The sequence below is a fragment of the Misgurnus anguillicaudatus genome, unplaced genomic scaffold (assembly GCF_027580225.2).
Source record: "Misgurnus anguillicaudatus unplaced genomic scaffold, ASM2758022v2 HiC_scaffold_28, whole genome shotgun sequence".
Classification (NCBI taxonomy): Eukaryota; Metazoa; Chordata; class Actinopteri; order Cypriniformes; family Cobitidae; genus Misgurnus; species Misgurnus anguillicaudatus.
This window is the reverse complement of record NW_027395278.1, coordinates 4,435,951-4,458,852: the sequence shown is the minus strand read 5'-3', so window position 1 is coordinate 4,458,852 and position 22,902 is coordinate 4,435,951. Positions and strand designations below refer to the sequence as shown.

At 37.2% G+C, this 22,902-nt stretch overlaps 1 protein-coding gene across 2 annotated transcripts in view; it reads left to right on the top strand.

The window, feature by feature from the left end:
• Positions 1 to 22,902, top strand: part of LOC129417192 (echinoderm microtubule-associated protein-like 5) — a 157,013-nt gene that overhangs the window by 113,076 nt on the left and 21,035 nt on the right. For both annotated transcript variants that reach the window (XM_073864905.1, XM_073864904.1), the window contains 10 exons: positions 2,488 to 2,640; positions 3,210 to 3,341; positions 3,788 to 3,876; positions 5,923 to 6,099; positions 7,631 to 7,832; positions 8,022 to 8,148; positions 11,472 to 11,550; positions 16,185 to 16,314; positions 16,437 to 16,535; positions 18,040 to 18,060. In XM_073864905.1, the coding sequence (XP_073721006.1) occupies positions 2,488 to 2,640; positions 3,210 to 3,341; positions 3,788 to 3,876; positions 5,923 to 6,099; positions 7,631 to 7,832; positions 8,022 to 8,148; positions 11,472 to 11,550; positions 16,185 to 16,314; positions 16,437 to 16,535; positions 18,040 to 18,060 (1,209 nt within the window). The remainder of the gene's footprint in view (positions 1 to 2,487; positions 2,641 to 3,209; positions 3,342 to 3,787; positions 3,877 to 5,922; positions 6,100 to 7,630; positions 7,833 to 8,021; positions 8,149 to 11,471; positions 11,551 to 16,184; positions 16,315 to 16,436; positions 16,536 to 18,039; positions 18,061 to 22,902) is intronic.

Sequence of the window (22,902 nt, the reverse complement as noted above, 5' to 3'; positions counted from 1 at the left end):
TGAGAAAAGTTTTGAGTAGACTATATTAAAAAAGTAGCCCTCCAGATTGTTTTATCCATATCCAACCTTGCTCACAAAAGGTTGGAGACCTCTGAACCAGAATATATATACACCACTGCTTTTAGGTCGCTGAGGTTATAGCAAAACATTAACAACATAAAAAGCTGGGTTCTTTAAACCCCTCGTTGGGTAAAATATGGACAAACCCAACCACTGATTTACATTTACCTAGGTAAAAGTTCGTATTTAACCCAGCCATGGGTTAAAACAATATAGCATAGTGTTTGTTCATATTTTTAACAGTGTACAGAGGGCCCAAATTTAAAAACTATTTTGTCACTTAAAAACATAAGAAAGTCAATCTAATAGATGTCAATAGATTTTTTTTCTGAACTATATAGTATTCTTTTTTCCTACTATGGAAGTCAATGGGGCTTTTGATCGGTTTGATTACAAACATTCTTCAAACTTTTGGGGTGAACTATCTTTTTAAAGGGATACTCCAGCCAAATATCAAAATGACCCCATGATTTATTCGCCCTCAAGCAATCCGAGATACACATTTAGGGTTATTTTAGTAAATATCCTTGCTCTTCCAAGCTTCATAATGGTAGAAAACAGGGATCAGGGAACAATTTCTTATTTAAACCCCGAAAAAGTGGTAATCCAATGGGTTAATAAAGATCTTCTGTGGGTAATCAATGAGATTGTATGAGAAAAATATCCATATTTCAAACTTTATTAACTGTAAAAACTATCTTCCGGTAATGGCGCCATCTTAGACTCATGCAAAAGTTTTAGTGTAGTGATTGCTAGTTGCCATGTGTACGTTGGGGTCAAGATGGTGTCGTAACCAGAAGCTAGTTATTATTGTTTATAAAGTTTAAAATATGGATATTTTCTTACAATATTACATCAGTTATCCACAAAAGACCTTTATTAACCCCTTAGAGCTCAGTGGATTACTTATGTGTAGGATGGATGCACTTTTTGGGCTTCAAAGTCAGAAGTTGTTCCCTGATCCCTGTTTACTCCCGTTATAAGCTTGAAAAAGCAAGGACATTTATTTTAGTAACTCCAAATGTGTTTGTCTGAAAGATGATGGACATAATTAGAGGTGGGGGAAAAAAATCTATTCTTAGATGCATCGCGATGCGAGACGTGGACGATTCTGAATCGATTAACAAATGTCAAAAATCAATTTTCTACCATCAAGTGGTCGGGAGTGTGCTAACGCTTCAGACTCAAATATAGAGCGGAAGTATATACGCGGTTGTAAGGTATCTGAAAAAATAGTTCCACTATAGCAAATAACACGGATTGAAATCATACATTGCGCCGATATATTTGTTTTTACTCATCACTAACACAACGAACCACTCGGTGAGTAGCACAGTTTTGAAAATGAACGTTAAGTGTTGTTTTAATTACATGTTTTTGCATGGCCATTGACTTCCATTCTGAAGCAGTCAAGAGACGCTTCTAAATGAGTCAAAAAGTCAAGACACGACCCATTGTCAAAATTTCAATGTCCATCACTGTAGTTCATCCAAAACAAACCAGAAATGAGACTCAAAGTGTTAAATACCGGAATTATCCTTTAACAATGGCCTTTACTTTAATAAGGGATGATGATATTACGTTAGATAGCTAACAGTTAAACTAGCATTCTGTCTGTCATCGGATATAAGACGTGTCTAAAGTATGTGTAAACAGGCAGGACAAAAAATCGGATATGGTCAAAAGATCTGTGTATTAAAATTTGAAGTGTAAATGCAGTCTAAAAGTTGGAGATTTGTTTAGTTGCTCATTTCTGTGTGTCCTGAAGCTCATTGTCCATCATCGCCACCTATCTTACAGGTGTGCAATAGCTGAAGGACAAAAATTGTTTCGTCCTTGATGTGAATGCACGGTTTGTTGGCAATTCGCTCGTTTTATCACATCCCTGGCAGTGTGTAAAAGCTTTTACTCTATCTGTACTCTTCTTGCTGAATACACAGTTCTTATTAGAATCTGTATGCCAAGCATGGCCTACTACACAATGATTGACCTCTTTATTCTTCAGAAACTTAATCTGCACAGAAAAATATAACTTAAGTGAAGAACATTCAACATGTAAATTAGCCCCAAGAGCATATTGATTGTCTGAAGTCATAAGGATGGCTGAAATAGTGTTGTAGAGGAACTACTGGCGTTTATACAAAAGATACCTTAACAGAGCGTTCACCCAAATTTGACATTTCGATCATCATTTTCTCACCCTCATGTTGTTTTAAAGCTGTGTGACTCTTGTCAAATGGTGACATTTAGCTGAATCATTGATGTGACACCTTGTCCTCACCATATGTACCACAATAAGATTCCAGAAACAAGCAAGTTGTCTGTCCACACCAGAAGTGGTGCAACTATAAGACTTGACAAAATCAATAAAAAGTTGTTAAACAATCTTTCCATGCTACATGCTATAAAAAACTTTTCATCTGTTAGGAGGTCGATGTTGCTGCTTCTCACCGGATGGCAAAGCGCTGGCAGTGGGCCTGAGTGATGGCAGCTTCCTCATTGTTAACGCCGACACTCTGGAAGACCTGGTGTCATTTCATCATCGTAAAGATCTCATATCCGAAATCCGCTTCTCTCCTGGTAAGTTAACATGCTTATATTGCTACACAAGCTTGACTAGGCATGGGCCGGTATACGTTTCTGGCGGTATGATAACCTTTACCAAAAATACCATGGTTTCATGGTGTTGCGGTATTGCCATTGCAACACTAAAATGTGTTATTTTCAAATGCCAGGTAAAAATAAAGCCTTTACATTATAATATGCTTACAAAAATATATATAATATTTTCGTAATGTAATAGATGTAAACATCAAATCAATCACATGACAATGATTTAATGAATTTTGTATAAACACAGCTCATACCTTGGAGACGGTATCACAGAACATTTTAGTGGTTTTGAAACCTTGACTGTTTAAAACCTCTGTATACCTTAAAACCAGTAACCGGCCCATGCCTATATGTGACTATAGCACTGACAACAGGAGCATACTTAAATGTATCTACTCTGTTCAGCAGGAAAGTATGAAATATTTTTGTACTGTACTTTGGCATATGCTAATGCAAGAACATTTTGCAAACGTATTTGCATATTAATACGTATTTGGTCAATGGGCAGAGGTAAAGATTAAGCTTTTTTGTAACAGTAACAGGGAAGTATTTGGCCGTGGCATCAGCCGACAGCTTTGTGGACATATACAACGTGATGAGCAGCAAGAGGGTTGGTGTGTGTAAAGGATCCATGAACTACATCACCCATCTGGACTGGGACAAGAGAGGTGAGAATATCAAAGTGCAGAATGATGTCATCAATTTTCAGTGAATCATGCCATTTAAAGAAAAACACCACAGTTTTTCAATTTTTTACTATGTTCTTACCTCAACTTTACTTTACATTAATACATACCTATATTTTTTCAATGCGTGCACTTAATCGTTGTACAGCGCGTCGTGAATGTGTTAGCATTTAGCCTAGCCCCATTCATTCCTTAGGATCCAAACGGATGAATTTAGAAGCCACCAAACACTTCCATGTTTTCCCTATTTAAAGACTGTTAGATGAGTAGTTAGTTACACGAGTAAGAAAAACTTGGAAAACTTTAGTGATTCGTTTTTCATTAAAAATGATCATTGTATTAACAACAATCAGTTCGTTTACTGCCTGTCAGTGACTAACTTCTTACATCGTAAACATTTGTTCAGTGTCTCTGTTTTCTGTATTTAGGGAAGCTTTTGCAGGTGAACACATCAGCAAAGGAGCAGTTCTTTTTCGAGGCACCCCGTGGGAAGAAACAAACAATTGCCTCCACAGAGGTACTGTATGGATCCTGAGCATCTCTCTGTGTCACCCTGGGAGGGCCAAGGGCACTCTTAAGGTCAAGAACATGGCCCACTTTTCATTAGCTTTACTCTAAATTTGGAGACAGGGAATTAGGCCATGTTTAGAGCCACTTGTACACTGGGACAGTGAACAACACTTATCTTAATAACTTAAGATTTAGTAAAAGCTGGAAGCCCTTCAAAGCTTTTGATCTTCTGCTGTTAGCTAATTGCCCAGTTTCTGTTGCAGGCATTCTGGACACAGTCCATGTTAAATTGCGTTTGATTCTTGACATTAATGGTGCTATTCATAATTCTTCAAAGGTTTTTGTTCAATTCAAGTTATAAAATATTATATTAATTATATTAATTATACAACCCCAAATCAGAAAAAGTTGGGACACTGTAGAAATTGTTGGTAAAAAGTAATGGAATAATTAACAAATCTCATAAACTTATATTTTATTCACAGTAGAATATAGATAACATATCAAATGTTGAAAGTAAGATATTTTGAAATGTCATGCCAAATATTGGCTCATTTTGGATTTCATGAGAGCTACACATTCCAAAAAAAGTTGGGACAAGTAGCAATAAGAGGCCAGAAAATGTAAATGTACATATAAGGAACAGTTGAAGGACCAATTTGCAATTTATTAGGTCAATTGTCAACATGATTGGGTATAAAAAGAGCCTCTAAGAGTGGCAGTGTCTCTCAGAGGTCAAGATGGGCAGAGAATCACCACTTCCCCCAATGCTGCAGCGAAAAATAGTTTTCTGAGTTTCTCAGAGAAAAATTGCAAAGAGATTGAAGTTATCATCATCTACAGTGCATAATATCATTCAAAGGTTTAGAGAATCTGGAACAATCTCTGTGCGTAAGGGTCAAGGCCGGAAAACCATACTGGATGCCCGTGATCTTCGGGCTCTTAGACGGCACTGCATCACATACAGGAATGCTACTGTAATGGAAATCACAACATGGGCTCAGGAATACTTCCAAAAAACATTGTCGGTGAACACAATCCACCGTGTCATTCGCTGTTGCCAGCTAAAACTCTATAGGTCAAAAAAGAAGCCATATCTAAACATGATCCAAAAGCACAAGCGTTTCCCTGGGCAAGGCTCATTTAAAATGGACTTTGGCAAAGTGGAAAACTGTTCTGTGGTCCAACGAATCAAAGTTTTAAATTCTTTTTGGAAAACTGGGATGCCATTTAATCTGGACTAAAGAGGACAATGACAACCCAAGTTGTTATTAGCGCTCAGTTCAGAAGCCTGCATCTCTGATGGTATGAGGTTGCATGAGTGCGTGTGGCATGTGCAGCTTACACATCTGGAAAGGCACCATCAATGCTGAAAGGTTTATCCAAGTTCTAGAACAACATATGCTCCCATTCAGACATTGTCTCTTTCAGGGAAGACCTTGCATTTTCCAACATGACAATGCCAGACCACATACTGCATCAATTACAACATCATGGCTGCATAGAAGAAGGATCTGTGTACTGAAATGGCCAGCCTGCAGTCCAGATCTTTCACCCACAGAAAACATTTGGTGCATCATAAAGAGGAAGATGCGACAAAGAAGACCTAAGACAGTTGAGCAACTAGAAGTCTGTATTAGACAAGAATAGGACAACATTCCTATTCCTAAACATTGGTCCTCCTCCAGCCGTTCCTTATATGTACATTTAACTTTTCCGGCCTCTTATTGCTACCTGTCCCAACTTTTTTTGGAATGTGTAGCTCTCATGAAATCCAAAATGAGCCAATATTTGGCATGACATTTCAAAATGTATCACTTTCAACATTTGATTTGTTATCTATATTCTATTGTGAATAAAATATAAGTTTATGAGATTTGTAAATTATTCCATTACTTTTTTACTCACAATTTCTACAGTGTCCCAACTTTTTCTGATTTGGGGTTGTACATACCGTGTTGATTAAACATTGTTGTCATTATTATAAATGGTTCCTATTTTCGTGTTTTATTAAGTCTGGATTTTGATGATAAACCTTAATTTCTGTCCTCAGGTGGAGAAGATTGACTGGAGCACCTGGACATGTGTGGTTGGAAGTTCCTGTGAGGGAATCTGGCCCGTGGTCAGTGAAGTAACTGAAGTAACGTCTGCATGTCTTACCAGTGACAAGAAGTTGCTAGCCACTGGAGATGACCTTGGATATGTCAAGCTCTTCAAATACCCAGTCAAGGTTAAGAAAATCTTATCATTATTGGTGATTGCTAAGACCAGTTTTACTATTGCTTTTATGCCTTAGCATTCACCCAGAACACCCTAGCAACCACATAGCAATGCACTAAAACATTGAAAATTTGTGCCACCCTCTTGGACAACTTGGTATATAAAGCAAAACTATGTAAATTAACTTTGGTGTGTTTCATATAGGGGCGGTTTCCCGGACAGGGTTTAGATTTATCCAAGACTAAGCCTTAGTTATATTAGGACCTTTAAGTAGTTATTACAAACAAACCTTACAAAAAACAATACTGGTGTTCATCTTGAAACAAAACAATGGCAGTTGATATGTCAAGGTATTTTTAAATCAAGGCTGCTCAAACATGCATTTTTATCTGGGAATTGTATAACTGTGCGTTCACACCAGATGCGGAAGAGGCGGCAAAAACATGCTATTCACGCGTAGTTGGATGCTTGAACATTTTGCGTTTACTCGCAGAAATTTGCATCATGGGAGGGGCTTCTTCTGCCTCCGCTCGCTTCCTGTAATCACATCACTACTAGAGCAAGCTCCTGATTGGTTAACGCGGCGCAAATATCAACCAAAGTGCCAATTTTTCAACCTGCGCTGATCTTTAAATGCAAAGAAAGCTTCTGTTCCCCTCCCCGTATGCAAAGTACGGGGTGGGGCGTTTACACATGTGCTTTGGACTACATCAAAACGTGTCTCTGCCAGAAGTTTGAACTACACGCTCATAAGACGGAGTCTGTGAGCGGTTATAGTTGGGGGCGTAATCAATGTGACATCACATTGCTAGGGGATCCCCAACAGCCTGTTTTGTGTGACTGTTGCGATTTAAAGATTACACAAAGAAGAATAGATGGATTTGTATAGACGGTTTCATCGGACGCACGTGCGCTAACGCGATACACGTCTGGATCCGAACTTTACTTCCGGTTTCATTTTTTTTTTAATGGTCTGACTAGTAGCTAAACTGATCTCTTGAACAAATGCCTCGTCCAAAATAACAAATGTTTTGGTTTCCTAGGTAATCTATGCGTTGTTTTTTTGCTTGTTATATAAATAAACTACGTTTAAAGAACTTTGTTGTTATTTATTCTTAGCGGAGTTTACCGGAAGTTACGTGCAGACCACGACAGCCGCTTGTTTATGTTGTTACTGCTGAAACTGTCTATAAAAATATATAGTATAAGTATAATAATGTATAAACATTTAAAAGTGCATTTTGTAGGTTGGGGGGCTTTAAAACTGAGGAGGATAGCCTCTTGTCATATAAAAAATGAGTCTTTCTCTTAGGATAAATTGTAATCTATTTACATGCCTTTCGGCAAGGACTACCAAGTCAACCTAATTAATATTCATGAGTCAAGCTACCATGTTTAAGTCAAGGTTTATAATATGCCTCTTTTTCAGTGCAATTATAAAAGACACTATTTTTTTGTAGACATTTTAATGCCACTCTTTTTGGATGTTCTTCACTTAAATTTTTCCTACATGCCCTCTAACATAAACTTGATCTTAATAGGGAAAGTATGCAAAGTTCAAACGATATATGGCTCACAGCACCCATGTGACCAATGTGCGCTGGTCACACGACGACTCCCTGCTGGCGTCAGTCGGCGGCTCCGACACCTGTCTGATGATCTGGAGCCATGAGACTGAGAGCTGTCGAGAGGCGAGACAGTGTGACAGCGAGGAATCAGACATCGAAAGCGAAGATGATGGAGGTGAGAAATGAAGGTCATTCAGCTTATGAGAACAATTGCTACTATCACCTGCTGTCATCTGGTATTACAGTGAGTTGCTATCCATCATATAACACAATCTTAATTTAAAGGCCTTTTTTTAGGATTTGAAATTGAAATATTTCTCCACTCACTCTTTTCTCTCTATATCGATCTTCTCTTTCTTTGTAGGGTACGACAGTGATGTAACTCGAGAGAATGAGATCATCTATATAATTAAAGCCTTATCCTCAAATTATCGACCTATGACAGGGGTGAAGCCACACTTACAGCAAAAAGAGCCATCAGCAGATGAAAGGTAACCTCTTTTGGAATCAATAAATGACAGCCAATGCGGCATGTGAAGTGTTGTGAATGCTGTTTGGGGTCTCTTTTTCTTTTGCCTTTACTTTTCTTTTTGTTGTGTCACACAATCTTTTAAGAAATGATAGTTACAAATTTATAATTCCTTATTGTGACAAGCTTTTAAACAGGGTTTATTTAAAGGCGGAGTCCATGATGTTTGAAAGCCAATGTTGATATTTGAAATCACCTAAACAAACATGCCCCTACCCCAATAGAATCTGGACCTTCTGTTGATAGACCCGCCCCACACATACGCAAACCGGCATTTGATTTGATTTGATTGGCTATAAGTGTGTTTTGGTAGTCGGCCCGTCTCCTTTTCCAACGCGTTTTTCAAACATCGTGGACTCCGCCTTTAAAAGTTTTTACTGGTGTAAAAATGGCATATTTTGCACTCAAGTTAGGACGACCAAAAGGTGTGTTTGCACAGATTATTTTTGAATCACAGGAGTTATAAACAATAAAGCACATGCTTAAATGTTTATGTTGATTTGTTGTTATGATGGCAAAGATGATAGAATGAGATGTTTAGCTACACATAGACCTTTTGCGAGTCGACGTCACAGTTACATCACGCGCGCATGTTTTGGCAGAATAACAGTGGAAATGAATTAGACACGAGTGAAACGAACAATATAACTCACTAGAAAATGTCTTGTTGTGCTGTTGAGTGTCAGAATAGAAATGCCAAATTAGATGACCTTCATTTTTATAGTATACCGTCATCGAAGACACCATTTGAAGATAAACGTAGGTGTTTATGGTTGCAATAAGCCCTCAACCGGACAGACTGGACTGATGAAATCATTTGGAAATCTTTTAATAATTAGAATAGAAATTAAATAGAGAAGATATCCGGTGTTCTGTCGAAGTCTGATCCCTCTATGTGTTTCTTATAGCGTTTTTTTATCACGTTATGTTTATAATTTATTTATAAAGATTAAAGATTTGAATTAGTTCATAATATCAATAATATTACCATTTATTAAAGTTTTCATATTTTTTCGTGTTCTATTACTTCTTTTTACCTTCTATCTTAGCCTATGTCTTCTTCCTGTTTGTTCTAAATGATGGTGTTTACTAATAAATATATAAACATAGCACACACACACACGATGTAAAGTGTTAATAATATATAAACAGGCCTATACAAATTAATTTGTATGTAAACATAATAGTTTTAGAACAAACACGAAGGCTATAAATATAAGGAAGAAATAGAAAACAGGAAAATGATGAAATATTTAATAAATGATATTATACAGAATACATGATAGTATTGCTCTTATAAGTACATCACCGATTCATACTGTAAAAATAATTGATTTACCAATAAAGAACAATACATATACATTACATGCACACATATCAGTAGCCAAGCCATTTAAACTTTTAATTTATTTAAAAAATAAACGTAACTTGGTGAAAACGTTATAAAAAACATTACACTTAAGAGAAATATAGGGGAAACAGACTTCTACAGAACACCGGATCCATAAAAATCACAGTTTAACACTAAAACACTTCACACCGCTATTGCGAAGCTGTCACTTTCTGCCACCAGTTGGGCTCCGCCCACAAAAACGTCATCTCTGTTTGCAAACACGCAAAATGTCTATTGGGTCTCATTTATTAAGCATAGGTACACACAAATTTGTGCGTGAGATGTGCTTGCGGATATTTACATATGTTTTCAACAAAAACGTTCGTATCAAAATTTCTTCTAAATGTACGCAACAATTCAAGAAAAACTAAAACCACTTGTGCACAATAATCACGTACGCTATAATCAAATACTAGGGTATAATTATAATGTTTATAATATTGTTCATATATATAATTTACATTATTATATTTTATATTATATTATTTTCTGTTTATATATTATTATACATGATCTATATTATTATTACATACATTATATTATACATTATTTCAGCCTACTTATTTTTTCTACACATATAAAAAAGATGCACGTAATGACAAATCTTCACAATTTCCTTCCTCACGTTTTAAATCTCTATATGAAAGCGTTAATGCCTAATGTAAACGTCTTGTAAATGTAATGAGAAGTCCAAACGTCAATCTCTTGATCTCCTGTCTGTTTTGTTTTTAGATACAGATGCGTGTCTCTGTCATATTAATTTAATGTCATATTTAATAACGCATCCAATACTTATTTAAAGTTACTCCGGTTGGTGAACAGCACTGAATTTGCACACTGTTTGTCTTAAAGCATATTAAAAACATCACATAGACATATAAAAAACATTAAAAACTTGATTTTTACCACAGGGGGACTTTAAATATGTTTTAATAATTATTAAATAGAGAGGTTTTACTCAACACATATGGCCTAGTTAAATGTGTGAGTTTTGAGTGACATTGCTATCCTCTTGTTTGTCTTTTACAATTTCCTTCACTTTTCCGCAATGCACTCCTCTCTCTCTTTCTCCATGTGAAGGCAGGGCGTAGTCAGGTAAGATCAACAAAAGTGTAATTTGCTCCCAAAATATAAGCTGATCCCATGTCTTGCCTTTCTTGTGAAACTTTGCTAAGCTGCACACAGACAGCCATTACTGTATATCCATAAACCTACTTGTCGCTAAATTATTGTTTCTGTTTTAGCTTAGGATGCTTTAAATGCAGGTCATTTTAGTCTTCAATTAGAGTAGATGGCACTGCATTACAGTAAGTGGTTTGCTGGCTGACTTTATTACTTTACTGTAATTATTTAAACAGAAATGCTGCTTCTTCAGCAACCGGGAACATTGCTTGTGCTTGATCTTTACTGCACAAGCATAAAGAAGTCATTTTACGTCTAAGCTAGTTTTAGACAGATTGCTTTTCTTGCCTGACAAGCTCTTTGGGTTGTTTTGACCATGTATGCTGTCAAATGAACATGATCGTGGTTATAGAGAACATAGTAAGCAGTGCTTGATGTTGTATTATGTGTTGTCAGTGTCCCTGTGTTGTGTTTGGTTTTATCTGGAGAGCATCTGGATAGCAGTTCACTAAGAGACCACAGATCTAATTTTCTTTCTTTCTGTTAATGCTACCATTTAAGGGGCTCAAGGTAAGGCCGCTCACTTAAACTTTTTTGTACATTATCAACTTTTCTTATAACTTTATCTTTAATAAAAGTTTAAATGTTTTTTTGCAATCGTGAAGTAAAACAGAACTTTATCAAAAAATACATCAGTATGTCTGCTGATACTGTCTAATTTCTGCTGTAAACTTAATTAGATGTTTTTGTTTATGCTTGTTTGGGTGCAGACCCCCAGTAAGTAGGGCTCCACCAATGCCAGAGAAACTACAGACCAACAACGTGGGCAAGAAAAAGAGACCAATTGAAGTGAGTGATGGGCAGCACTATCTTATATTATGCTATATAGCTTTACAGGATGATGTATTTTTGTAGGCCAGCGTGGAAGTTAGCATCATGCAACTTCCCTTGAAAATACAATTGCCTAAAATTTGACATCTGAAAACTATAAAAATCATGAGTAGTGGTATTAATTGTGTTTCATATCATAGATTAAAACATGAAAATATCTTGAGCTTTTGTTAACCACAGATCTTATTTAAGGTCTTAACCAAAAACAAAGACTTGTCCTTCCAGAAAACCGTGGAGTTTTTTTGTGATTGTTGCGGGCAAAAATCCTTGATCTTATGGCAAGTTTTCTTAAAAATGCAATGCAATACAATCAAACGCAATGCTATAGACAGTTTCAGCAGCACCAACTTAAACAAAGGTTTTTATGAATAAAATTTTGCTTCCAGTAGACTTCCGCATAGAATCAACAACATCAAATTTGCTAATTATAAGCAAAATGAATAACTAGTACATTACCCGTAACACTTTACTTGAAGGGGTGTTCATAAGACTGACATGACACCTTCATAATCATGACATGACATGTGCCATGAGCATGAAGGAGATTTTATGCACGTTTATGACAACTGTCATTAAGTGTCATTTGTTCAATTATGTAATTTTAATGCAATGATGACATTGTTTGAGATGTCTTTGTTATGACAACTTGACATTAACCAATACATCATAACTTTATGATCATTAATCAAGACAATATAACTAACCACTTTTAACCAGTGATACAAAATGAATTTGTCATTAAAATGTCATTAGGTGTTAATACTCTGTCATATAGTTTTATAACAGTGTCATGAATATTTTTTTTGACCTCAACTACAGTGGTACAAATATAATTTGTCATTAAAATGTCATTAGGCATTAATACTCTGTCAAATAGTTTTATAACGGCGTCATGAATATTCTTCAGTTCATGTTTTTTTTTTCATTTCCTCCATGTGTTTAACAAATAAAATCAATAATAATAATGATTAAAATTGATACAATTATATTTTAATGCATTTGGAGACCGATTCACCTAAAATTAAATGAAAATGTACAATAATGGGTTAAGCAATGCATTGTTGGGTCCATATGACTGCAAAAACAATTAATTACATTAAATTAATTAATTAATTAATTAAATTAAGGTGTCATAACAAAGACATCTCAAACAATGTTATCTTTGCGTTAAAAATGAAATAATTGAACATATGACACTTAAAGGCAGGATAGGCAGGAATGATCTAAAAAAACTTTTTTACAAATTTGTTTAAACTGTCTTTATATATCAATACATAAGTAAAATGTAAGTACTCTGAAAAAGAGAGTATAAAAATCGAGTGTCTGTAGACCTCTCAGCACTGTTTTAAACACAGCTAATTTTTCCATTCACTCCACCCCCTCCCTTCTGGGTTTCTTCTTAAGCCACGCCCCCAAAACACATGAACGCGCGAATTACCTCAGACAAGCGGAGAGGAAGGAGCGCGGTGCATGTAATAACATCAAGTCACAATCACATGTAATAATACACCTAACTTTATCACTAGGAATATAAACAGATGGCTTTTATAAACGGATGGCTTTTAGTACTCACTATTAAGCCAGTGTTTTGCATGGAAGAGTTTCTGTGATGAAAGCATTGTTGACTCTGACGAGGACTACACTCCGCAGACAATACCGCTACTGCATCATCGACTCGAGGAAAAGCCACGCGATATTTCCTCTCGTTTGATTGCTTCGTTTATTCCTTTTTTGCCTTCGCTGACTGGATATACAGGTACTGTAAGATGTGAATGCAGTTTCTGTGAGTTGTGAATGCTATTTCTTTGCTGTAATTTTGCTCTTCCTATTGCCTTGTGCACGTTCAAATCAATCGGGTGTGCGCATGTCTGGGCAGATCCCATAGCAACGGGTGGAGCCATGGTCGCGAGAGAGAGTGATATTTGAGCAAGCTAATCATATGTTTCGTCCCGGATGGAAATAATTAACTGTGTTTAAAATAGTCGTGAGAGGTCTACAGACACTCGAGTTTTATACTCTCTTTTTCAGAGTACTTACATTTTAATTATGCATTTGTATATAAAGACAGTTTAGACAAACTTGTAAAAAAGTTTTTTAAATAATTCCTGCCTACCCTGCCTTTAAAGGCACACCATGAAACTTTTTGGCCACTAGGGGGTGCTAGACATGTATTTTTCACTTCTAGCGCCCCTAGAGCCCACAAGCGCCGCAGCACTGATGCAAAGGAAAGGAACTGACCAACCTTAAAACTAAACTAAAAACTAAACATTTAAAACGCTAAACGATCAACATTTTGAGACAACAGGGAGAAACGCAGTCATGTTACAACTTTCTGATGAGGAACTCGTCGTGGCAGAAGCCATGTCTCAATCTGAAGGTTGCAGCCTCCAGATGTCGTATTTCTAAGCTGTATACGTCATCAAGACTGTCTTATTTCACAATATTAACAATTACAAAGTTGACTATTATACTTAGTTAATCGTAAATTGTTGCAGTATGCTTATGACTTGCGAATGTAATGCTCAGTTTACCTTAATAAACCAGGCTTGATGACGTATGCAGCCTGCATATTTGACCTCTGGAGGCTGCAGCCTTCCAATTGAGAAACGACCAGAAGTATTTCCTTGCCTTTTCCCAAACAAATAGTGTTGCATCGTCTCTCTCTCTCCCTCGCCACCAGGATTTTCCGCAATGGCGCTCGTTTTTCCTCTCTTTTGTGTGAAAATTGTCGCTCCAAATCCAAGTAAACCGATGTGGTCCAAGCAGACCTAAAGGCTGCCGCTTTGTAATACGTCATGCGAGTGACAGCGGAACGCAGCAAATGAGGAAGAGAGAAGAGAGAAACGCTCGGATCTGATTGGTGAATGAATAGGGTTTGGTTTTACACTGTGTGAGTTTGAGCAAGTTTGACTGCTATTGCATCCTGGATTGTAATGTAAATATCATAGACACAGTAAAAGAAAGGTAAATACGCGAACACTGCATGTGAATACAGGGAACTATATGCAAGATAATCGCCGTCATTTATAAAGAACATCGCATTTATGTATGAATCAAGAGTTTATATAAAAAAATTGCCTTAAAGGGGAATCGAACCCGGGTCGCCCGTGTCATAGGTCCGTGACTCTAAAGACTGTGCCACAGAGTCACATAATAGAAGCTGCTCTGTACATTCCTTAAGTAAGCCTCCAGCAAAATTCACGTTAAAAACAAATTGTGTGGAGGAAGTGACGTATGCCGTAAAGCAGTCGAATTTTGTAGTTTTTTTTGTGCTCTGGTTACTACCAGAAACCCTAAGTTTTAAAATACGAGTAAAAGTGATACAGACCCCGTCAGGCTATGGTAGACATGTCATTCAACCTATTGAAAGTCAATGTACTATCACAAGGGTCTTGAAAATTTATTATGAAGGTTGAAAAATTACATGGTGTCACTTTAATGACAGTTGTCATAAATGTGCATAAAATCTCCTTCATGTTCATAACACATGTCATGTCATGATTATGAAGGTGTCATGTCAGTCTTATGAACACTCCTTCAAGTAAAGTGTTACCAAATTACCTTTAAATTTCCTCAAATCATAGCTAAAGCGTATCAACCATTCCACTGAGCTTACATTAGTAGTTACATTACAAAGGTCAGTTTGGTCTCTTGCCAGACTGATAAACAAGCAAGGGCCGGAAGTTACCTTCGGGCCAGATGGGTTACTGCAGCAACGCACTTGCGTCTGATGAAACCGTCTATACTATGGTACACTACACTACTGCATTGGGGATGCCAAAAATATTCTTCCCTCGACTTGTTTATAGATATTTTCCAGACTATAAGTCACACTTTTTTTCAAGGTTTGGTTGGTCCTGCGACTTTTAGTCATGTGCGACTTATATGTCAAAATTAATTAATACTGACTAACATAAACCAAAAGAAAACATTACTGTCTACAGCCACGAGAGGGCGCTATATGTTGCTCCTGTAGCCTACCCCTGAAAAAAAAACTGTTAACTAAAACATTAACTTACAGACAACGGAGAAAGACTTAACAAACAAAATGCCAACCAAAAGAATAATAATTTTCTAAATAAATGCGACTTATAGTCTTATTTATGTTTTTTTCCTCTTCGTGACGCATTTTTTGACTGATGCGACTTATACTCCAGAGCGACTTATAGTCCGGAAAATACGGTACACCACACCAAATCATACCATACCATACCATACCATACCATGGTGTCTTTGACTATGACCTGTTCTGTATAAACAAGTAACTTAAACCTAACAATTCAAAAGACATTTTTTCTCAGTTTCAGTATTTTACAGTAGTTACTGCATTTCACCTTTGAAGGGCTTGTTTGCTATGTAATGTAGTACTTTATTGTATTATACCATACGATACTATCTTACTTTTTTTTCAATTAAATGTGCATTACAGAGCCTTCTGTTCTTTCAGTGAGATCGATGATCTTTTTAACCTCTTTTGATTGAACTGCAGCATAGTTTTTCCTGTGCCCATCCTTTCACATCCCGACAGCAAGATACTCTCAGCTGTTGTCATGGATACGACCTCAGACACCCCTCTTTGACTCTCTCTGCAGGACCTGGTGCTTGAGCTGGTGTTTGGTTACCGAGGCAACGACTGCCGTAACAATGTGCATTACCTAAATGAGGGGGCGGATATCATCTATCACACCGCCTCAGTAGGAGTCGTCCTAAACTTAACAACAGGTGAGGGGGAACTCATACTTGTAATTTGTAATGCAATTTTAATGCCTTCATGCTTATTTTAAACAGATGTGCATAACTTTGTTCAGCATCCTCATTGTTCTTTTCTGATTGTTTATTCTTAGCGTGTCAGAGCTTCTATTTAGAACACAGTGATGATATTCTGTGCCTGACTATAAATCAACACCCAAAGTTCCCCAACGTGGTGGCAACAGGCCAAGTAGGTATGTTTGTGAAACCATCCACCCTATCTACTCACTTAGACCCTTGTTCTCTTCTAAAATGCGTTTTGAATATATTGTTTTAAACAAAAGTAGATAAGCTGCATAAGATAGGAGCAATGTTATATATTAAAGAGCACCTATTGTCCAATTCACGTTTTTTAATTTCCTTTGGTGTGTAAGTGTGTATTAATACATGTTAACGATATGCAAAAGGTACATACCCCAAAGTAAACGATGATGCGTGTTATTGTCTCCAACGTAAATCTCTTTTCTTGGACTACAACAAACACATGGATTGTAGGCATCAGTTTACTTCCTGAAATTGGTGATGTAGAAAAGACCGACATTATCATAATTCCTCCCACTTCAGACTCACAGCCTGTAACACTCCTGTTAGCAACCAAATCTTTCAAACATGGTAAGGAGCATCACATTTCCTGCTGACGTCAGAGGTATTCAGGCCAATCACAACGTACATATTAGCTGGCCAATCAGGGACAAATCCGTGCATTTAGGAAGAAAGTAAAATCTGGAGCTACAAAAATGAATGGTATGTGGAAAATAATGTGTTTTTTAACCATAAACCACACAAACACATTGTATTATACCAAATACACAAAATAACGTTGTTTTTAGCAATGAAATAGGTGCTCTTTAAGTAGTTAAATAATTACCTAAACAAGGCAAATTTACTAGGGATGCACCGAATCCAGGATTCGGCCGAATACTGGGCTTTTTTGACAGGGTTCGGGTTCGGCCGAATCCTAGATTTTTTTTCCACCGAACCGAACCCTAGACTTGCGCTACGCTGGTCGACGTCACGCGGCCGTTGATTACACACATCGGGTGCTGACGTGGAGATGAGCTTTTTCTTTCGGTGAGCTTTAGGGGCTGGACACACCAAAACTTTTAAACACGGCTGAAAACGCCTTGAGGACGCCAAATGCCAGCTGTTTTTCAGCCGAGCGCTTGGTAGCTGTGATGCTTCAGCTGTGAGCTGGTTGGTTGCTGTGGTAATGTCCCGCCCCTCCTCCACTGAAATTGGACGGCCGTGTGAAAACTGACATTGACGAGCGGAGCTTCTCACCTCTCAAAGTTAAATATAGTTTTCAGCGCAGAGCTGCTTGCTTATTGGAAAAACGAGCGTGTCGCAACGCATCGCTTTCATTATGCATAGGCTTATGGTAATTGTCAAAATAGTTTTTCCAACTTGTCATCCTGGCATAATGTACAGTTAAAATTAAATTAAATGAAAAATACACTGCGGACGTTGTTTACTTTATTAATGTGCTTTACTGTGTTAATGGATTAAGGATGCGAGCAGGATTCGGTATTCGGTTTCGGATTCGGCCGAATCCACCGTTTAAGATTAAAAAAATCTGGATTCGGTGCATCCCTATAATTTACAGATCTTGAACCTGCAGATTTTTTCATTCACATTTAAAATGTTGATGTTTTATATTATGCCTAACAATTGTTGTTGTTTTTGTTGTTGTTTACTCAGGCGACACTGGTGATATGTCAGGTAAGGTTAACCCTAACCTTGTCCAGCTCTTAGTAACACATAGATTTCTATGGAGATATCCTGGTTAAAAATCCATTAGAATTCATGCTATATGATTATTTTGAATTGGGTGACAATGACAACAGAATTACGGACTATTGTTTTTTATGTGTAAAGGAACGTACGCTGACGGTTGAACGCACAAGCCTCGCAAAGTATAGTTTATTTGACTCGTACGTGTACACAGCCATTCGACACGTGCGCTTTGTGACTAAATGCAATGCATCTCCTTTGCTACATAAAATATTTTTCTTTACGCAAATAACAAAATTCTCGATGTACGGTGGGTTTCAAAAATCTGACGTTTTGTGTACAGTACGCATGCATTTTTCAGATGACGAAAATTGCGCCAGGCGCAGTGTACCCTCGCATTAGAGCTGTAATCGGGCCTTAAAAGTTAGGCCCGAAATGTCCGGAGCCCGACAGAATGCAGCCCGAACCCGAACGTACATTTAGATTGACAGCTTTTTAAAAGCCCGAACCCGTTTACAGCCCGACATTATTTAAATGTGCGCACACACACAGCTTTTGTCAAGAATGAGAAATTTACACAGGTTTTAACATTATTTATTCATGACTAATAATCTACACGCCACTTGGAAGTTGAAACAAAGAAATAAAATAAGTCATCTGTAACATTGTAACATCTCATTTAAATAGGCTTATGCAATACACTATAAATAGGCCAATAAAATTATTATTTCTTAACGAATTAAATTAAGATAATACATTCTGAATTAAGATGGGTATTTGGCAATAACGAAATTAAGAGAAAGGCTCCGCGGGATTTGCGTCGGCACTTCTCTCCATTACTGCCAACATTAGTCTATATCCTCTGTCTAAATGATGTATTTAAGACTCGATTCATATTTATTTATACATTGAAAAACCTACTCACCAAGATTAGGCTACATGTTTTTGATGAGGAAAATCATTAAATCCACTGTAAATGAATTCAGCGCGGTCCTGCGCTACTGATCATCGAACAGCAGCATTGAACTTGACCGCTCATTTACCTCACAAAGCCGGAGCGCAAGCCCGAGCCCGGCCCGAGCCCGTGTAAAATGTTAGAAATGAAGCCCGAACCCGCCCGAACCCGCCCGAGCCCGTCGGTTCCCGTCGGGTTCCGTCGGGTTCGGGCAAAGATCTTCAGCTCTACCTCGCATATGTGCAGGGCCGGCCCTGGGCATAGGCGGAATAGGCAAATGCTAAGGGCGCCGCCGACCCCGTGCGCCCAAATTATTCTTTTTTAATATATGTATATAAACATTTACCTATAAATATTTAATTTTGCACAAGAAAACAGCAGTTATTAATGAATTATTAGTAGCATAGTATCTCGGAAGATCGTGCTTGTTAAATAGCTCTGTGGCTATACTGCACTGAAGCGACAGTTTAAAATATAAACCCAGAATTCAGCGAACGTCAAGAACAAGAATACTGAAACAACAATTAGACCGAGGCGCAGAATTTACATAATGTTACACAGACCATGTTTAAATTTCAATGTTTCTGGACAGAAATACCAACTTGTTCACTTTGTTTGGTATTAATAAGCTGCCAACTTTTATTGGAAACTATTATTCGTTATTATATCATTATTATTCGTTATTTTACTTTATTACTGCACTTTTTATTTCAATATTTCTCTTTATATAAATACTATTTTGTACTTAAATCTATAATTTCGTTATTTTACTAACCCAACGAACTCATCTGCGCTTTCCGATAGGTTGCACGTAAGGGGAAAAGTATAGCTTTCTTCCACTTGAGAAGAGTTGTGCACTTTTAAACTTTTTAAAAAAAATATCTCTTTACAAAAATATTTTTTTCTTCTATTTAAAGGCTATAATTTCGTTGTTTTACTAACCCAACTAATGATCCTTATACTGTAGGTTGCACCTAAATATCTGTGCATAAGTGCCACCAGTACTCTGTCAGAACGGGTCTTCAGCACCACGGCAAGCAGTCACTCCAATGCGCAGCCTATTAAAACCAAACAAAGTGAACAAGTTGGTATTTCTGTCCAGAAACATTGAAATTTAAACATGGTCCATGTAACATAATTTAAATCCCGCTTCTCGGTCTGATTGCTGTTTTCGTTTTCTTGTTCTTGACGTTGGCTGAATTCTGGGTTTATATTTTAAACTGCTGCTTCAGTGCAGTATAGCCACAACGCTATTTAACAATGAGCACAATCTCCCGAGACACTACAACATGCTGCTAATAATTCATTAATAAAAGCTGTTTTCTTGTACAAAATTAAATATTTTAAGTTAAGTGTACAGTGTTAAAACATGTAAAAAAGATTTTAACAATGTCAAGATCAAATGCCTGACAGGGTATTGTGTGTGTGTGTGTGTGTGTGTGTGTGTGTGTGTGTGTGTGTGTGTGTGTGTGTGTGTGTGTGTGTGTGTGTGTGTGTGTGTGCGTGTGCGTGTGTGTGTGTGTGTGTGTGTGTTTGCGTGCGTGTTTCCAAAATATTTTCAAAATAAAGAAAAACAAGACAAAGCTATGCAGTTTGTTTCTGTATAAGTTTATGAACAAAATGATTGGAACACAATTGTGATTCTGTGATTCTAAAGGGTACCAGTTGAAATCTTGCCTAGGGCAGCAAATTGGCCACTGCATACGCGTAAAAAACGGACTATACTTCGGCCTCAACAGGTTTCAGAGGTTTTGAAAATGCCGCAAATATCTTATTTGTAGTAACCTCTAAATGTTAAACAAGGATAGAATGAATTATTTATACATTATGAATAATTACACACTTCACCTTTAACTACAAGATAACCACATGCCTAGGAACTCTTATAGCTACATGGTTATTGTAAGAGCCATAATCCATATTGAGAATTTATTATGTAATTTTGGTACAATAATGGTTGTAAATAAGTCAGTTCCTGTTGTGTGTATTATATTTATCTGGTTTATATTTGTTCCTAATGCGCATGTGCAGTGACGTCATTTTTTGTAGTTCACCTTTAAAGAGTTGTCGACGCACATGCGATACGTGCTCATAATTTAGTGGAAGAACACAAGCTTTTGACCGTCTCACTATCGTCTCATTATTTTATAATATAGCATATTTAAGTTTATAGATCTCTTCAAATAAGTTGTTGAGAAAACATCGTTGGATTATGCTGTATTTGCAAATGTGAGTCTGTATTGAAATTTGGAAGAAGAATAAATCACTTTAAAGTAATAAGGACTTTGAGTGATATATACAAGAAAGCAAGATACGCGTCAAAACTGGTGGAAAACAAATAAGAATCTCACATGTTCCTTACATGTAAGTCAAAAGCTTTCTACGTTGTTTAAGCAAAAAGAAATCACTGCAAGTGCGCATTATAGAGCACGTTAGAAGACCGTGCACGTGGAGTCAGAAGGGCTAATTTGCTACGGATCATATCATGCAATGTTGTGTTCAATGAAGTTATGACTGAAGGGAGATCAATCATATTACTGCATGCAAGAAGTGTTGATGAACAACATAATTCATAAGTGAATTTGCACGTGTTGAAGTTTAATATAATGGCGGACGGCAAAGACGACGATGAAGATGCAATTACACAGACTCAACGCAAGAGGGCGCCAACCGTCAAGGGTTTGGAAGAGAAACTCCACTTAAAGATAAATGCCAGAAGAAGCAAGTTGAGACAATTAACTGCAAAATCAAATGAGATTGAACTGCTCATGGAGAATGCTTGCAATTTACTTGATGTGGAAAATATACAGTTTAAAGTTTACAAACAGCTGTTTGAAGAGTTTGTTGAAATTAATGGATCAGTGTTGCTGTATTTAGTTGATGAAGAGCATGATGCAGATCAGAATTTCTGGTTTCAACCCAAATTATTATGCTGCCAAAAATTAATGGAAAAAGTGGACTTGTGGATTAAAGAAACCAAGAAAAGCTTAAAGATGTCTCAAACTTGTGACAATGAAATCACAGCTATGGACAGTATTTCAATGGTGTCTTGCAAGTCAAACACTTCTAATAAGTCAGGAAGTAAAGCAACTTCTGTTTCCAAAAAATCCTCAATATCTAACGCGTCCACAGCTCGTCTTAAGGAAGAAGCTAACAGAGCAGCTTTGTTGGCTAAAGCAGCCACTTTGAAGGAAAGGCAGGAGTTGGAATTGAAAGAGGCAAAGTTAAAGGCTGAAATGGAAAAGTTGGAAATAGAAACGGCTCTTGCAATGTCTTCAGCTAAAATTAAAGTGTATCAAGATTGTGAAGATCAGCAACAGTATGCAGGTCAAAATGAGGCTATACAAGCAGCTGCTGTATGCATTCCAAAACTGGAGCAATATGAATGTGACAAATACAGTGTATCATCAAGACATGTCAAAAAGTCACCGCATCATGAGGTAGCATACCCAAGTATGCCTATAAGTGTCAGACCTAAGAAAACAAATACTTCTAAGGAAAAGTCAGCAGCAGTCAATGAAGTATATGGCCGTAATGATGAAACATCAGAACTTCAAAGAGTGATGCAACGTCAGACAGATATCACAGCAATGTTAGTGAAGAACCAACAGATGTCCTGTCTACCCCAACGCGATGTTCCTTTGTTTCATGGAGATCCACTTGAGTTCAGGTCTTTTATGAAAGCGTTCAAACATGCTGTTGACTCCAGAGCTGACAGCAGTGCTGACAAACTGTACTTCCTGGAGCAGTATACTAGAGGTGAGCCCAGAGATCTTGTAAAAAGTTGTCAGCATATGCCAGATGACCGTGGTTACGCAGAAGCAATGAAACTTTTGCATAAGAAGTTTGGAAATGAACTACAAATTGCAACAGCC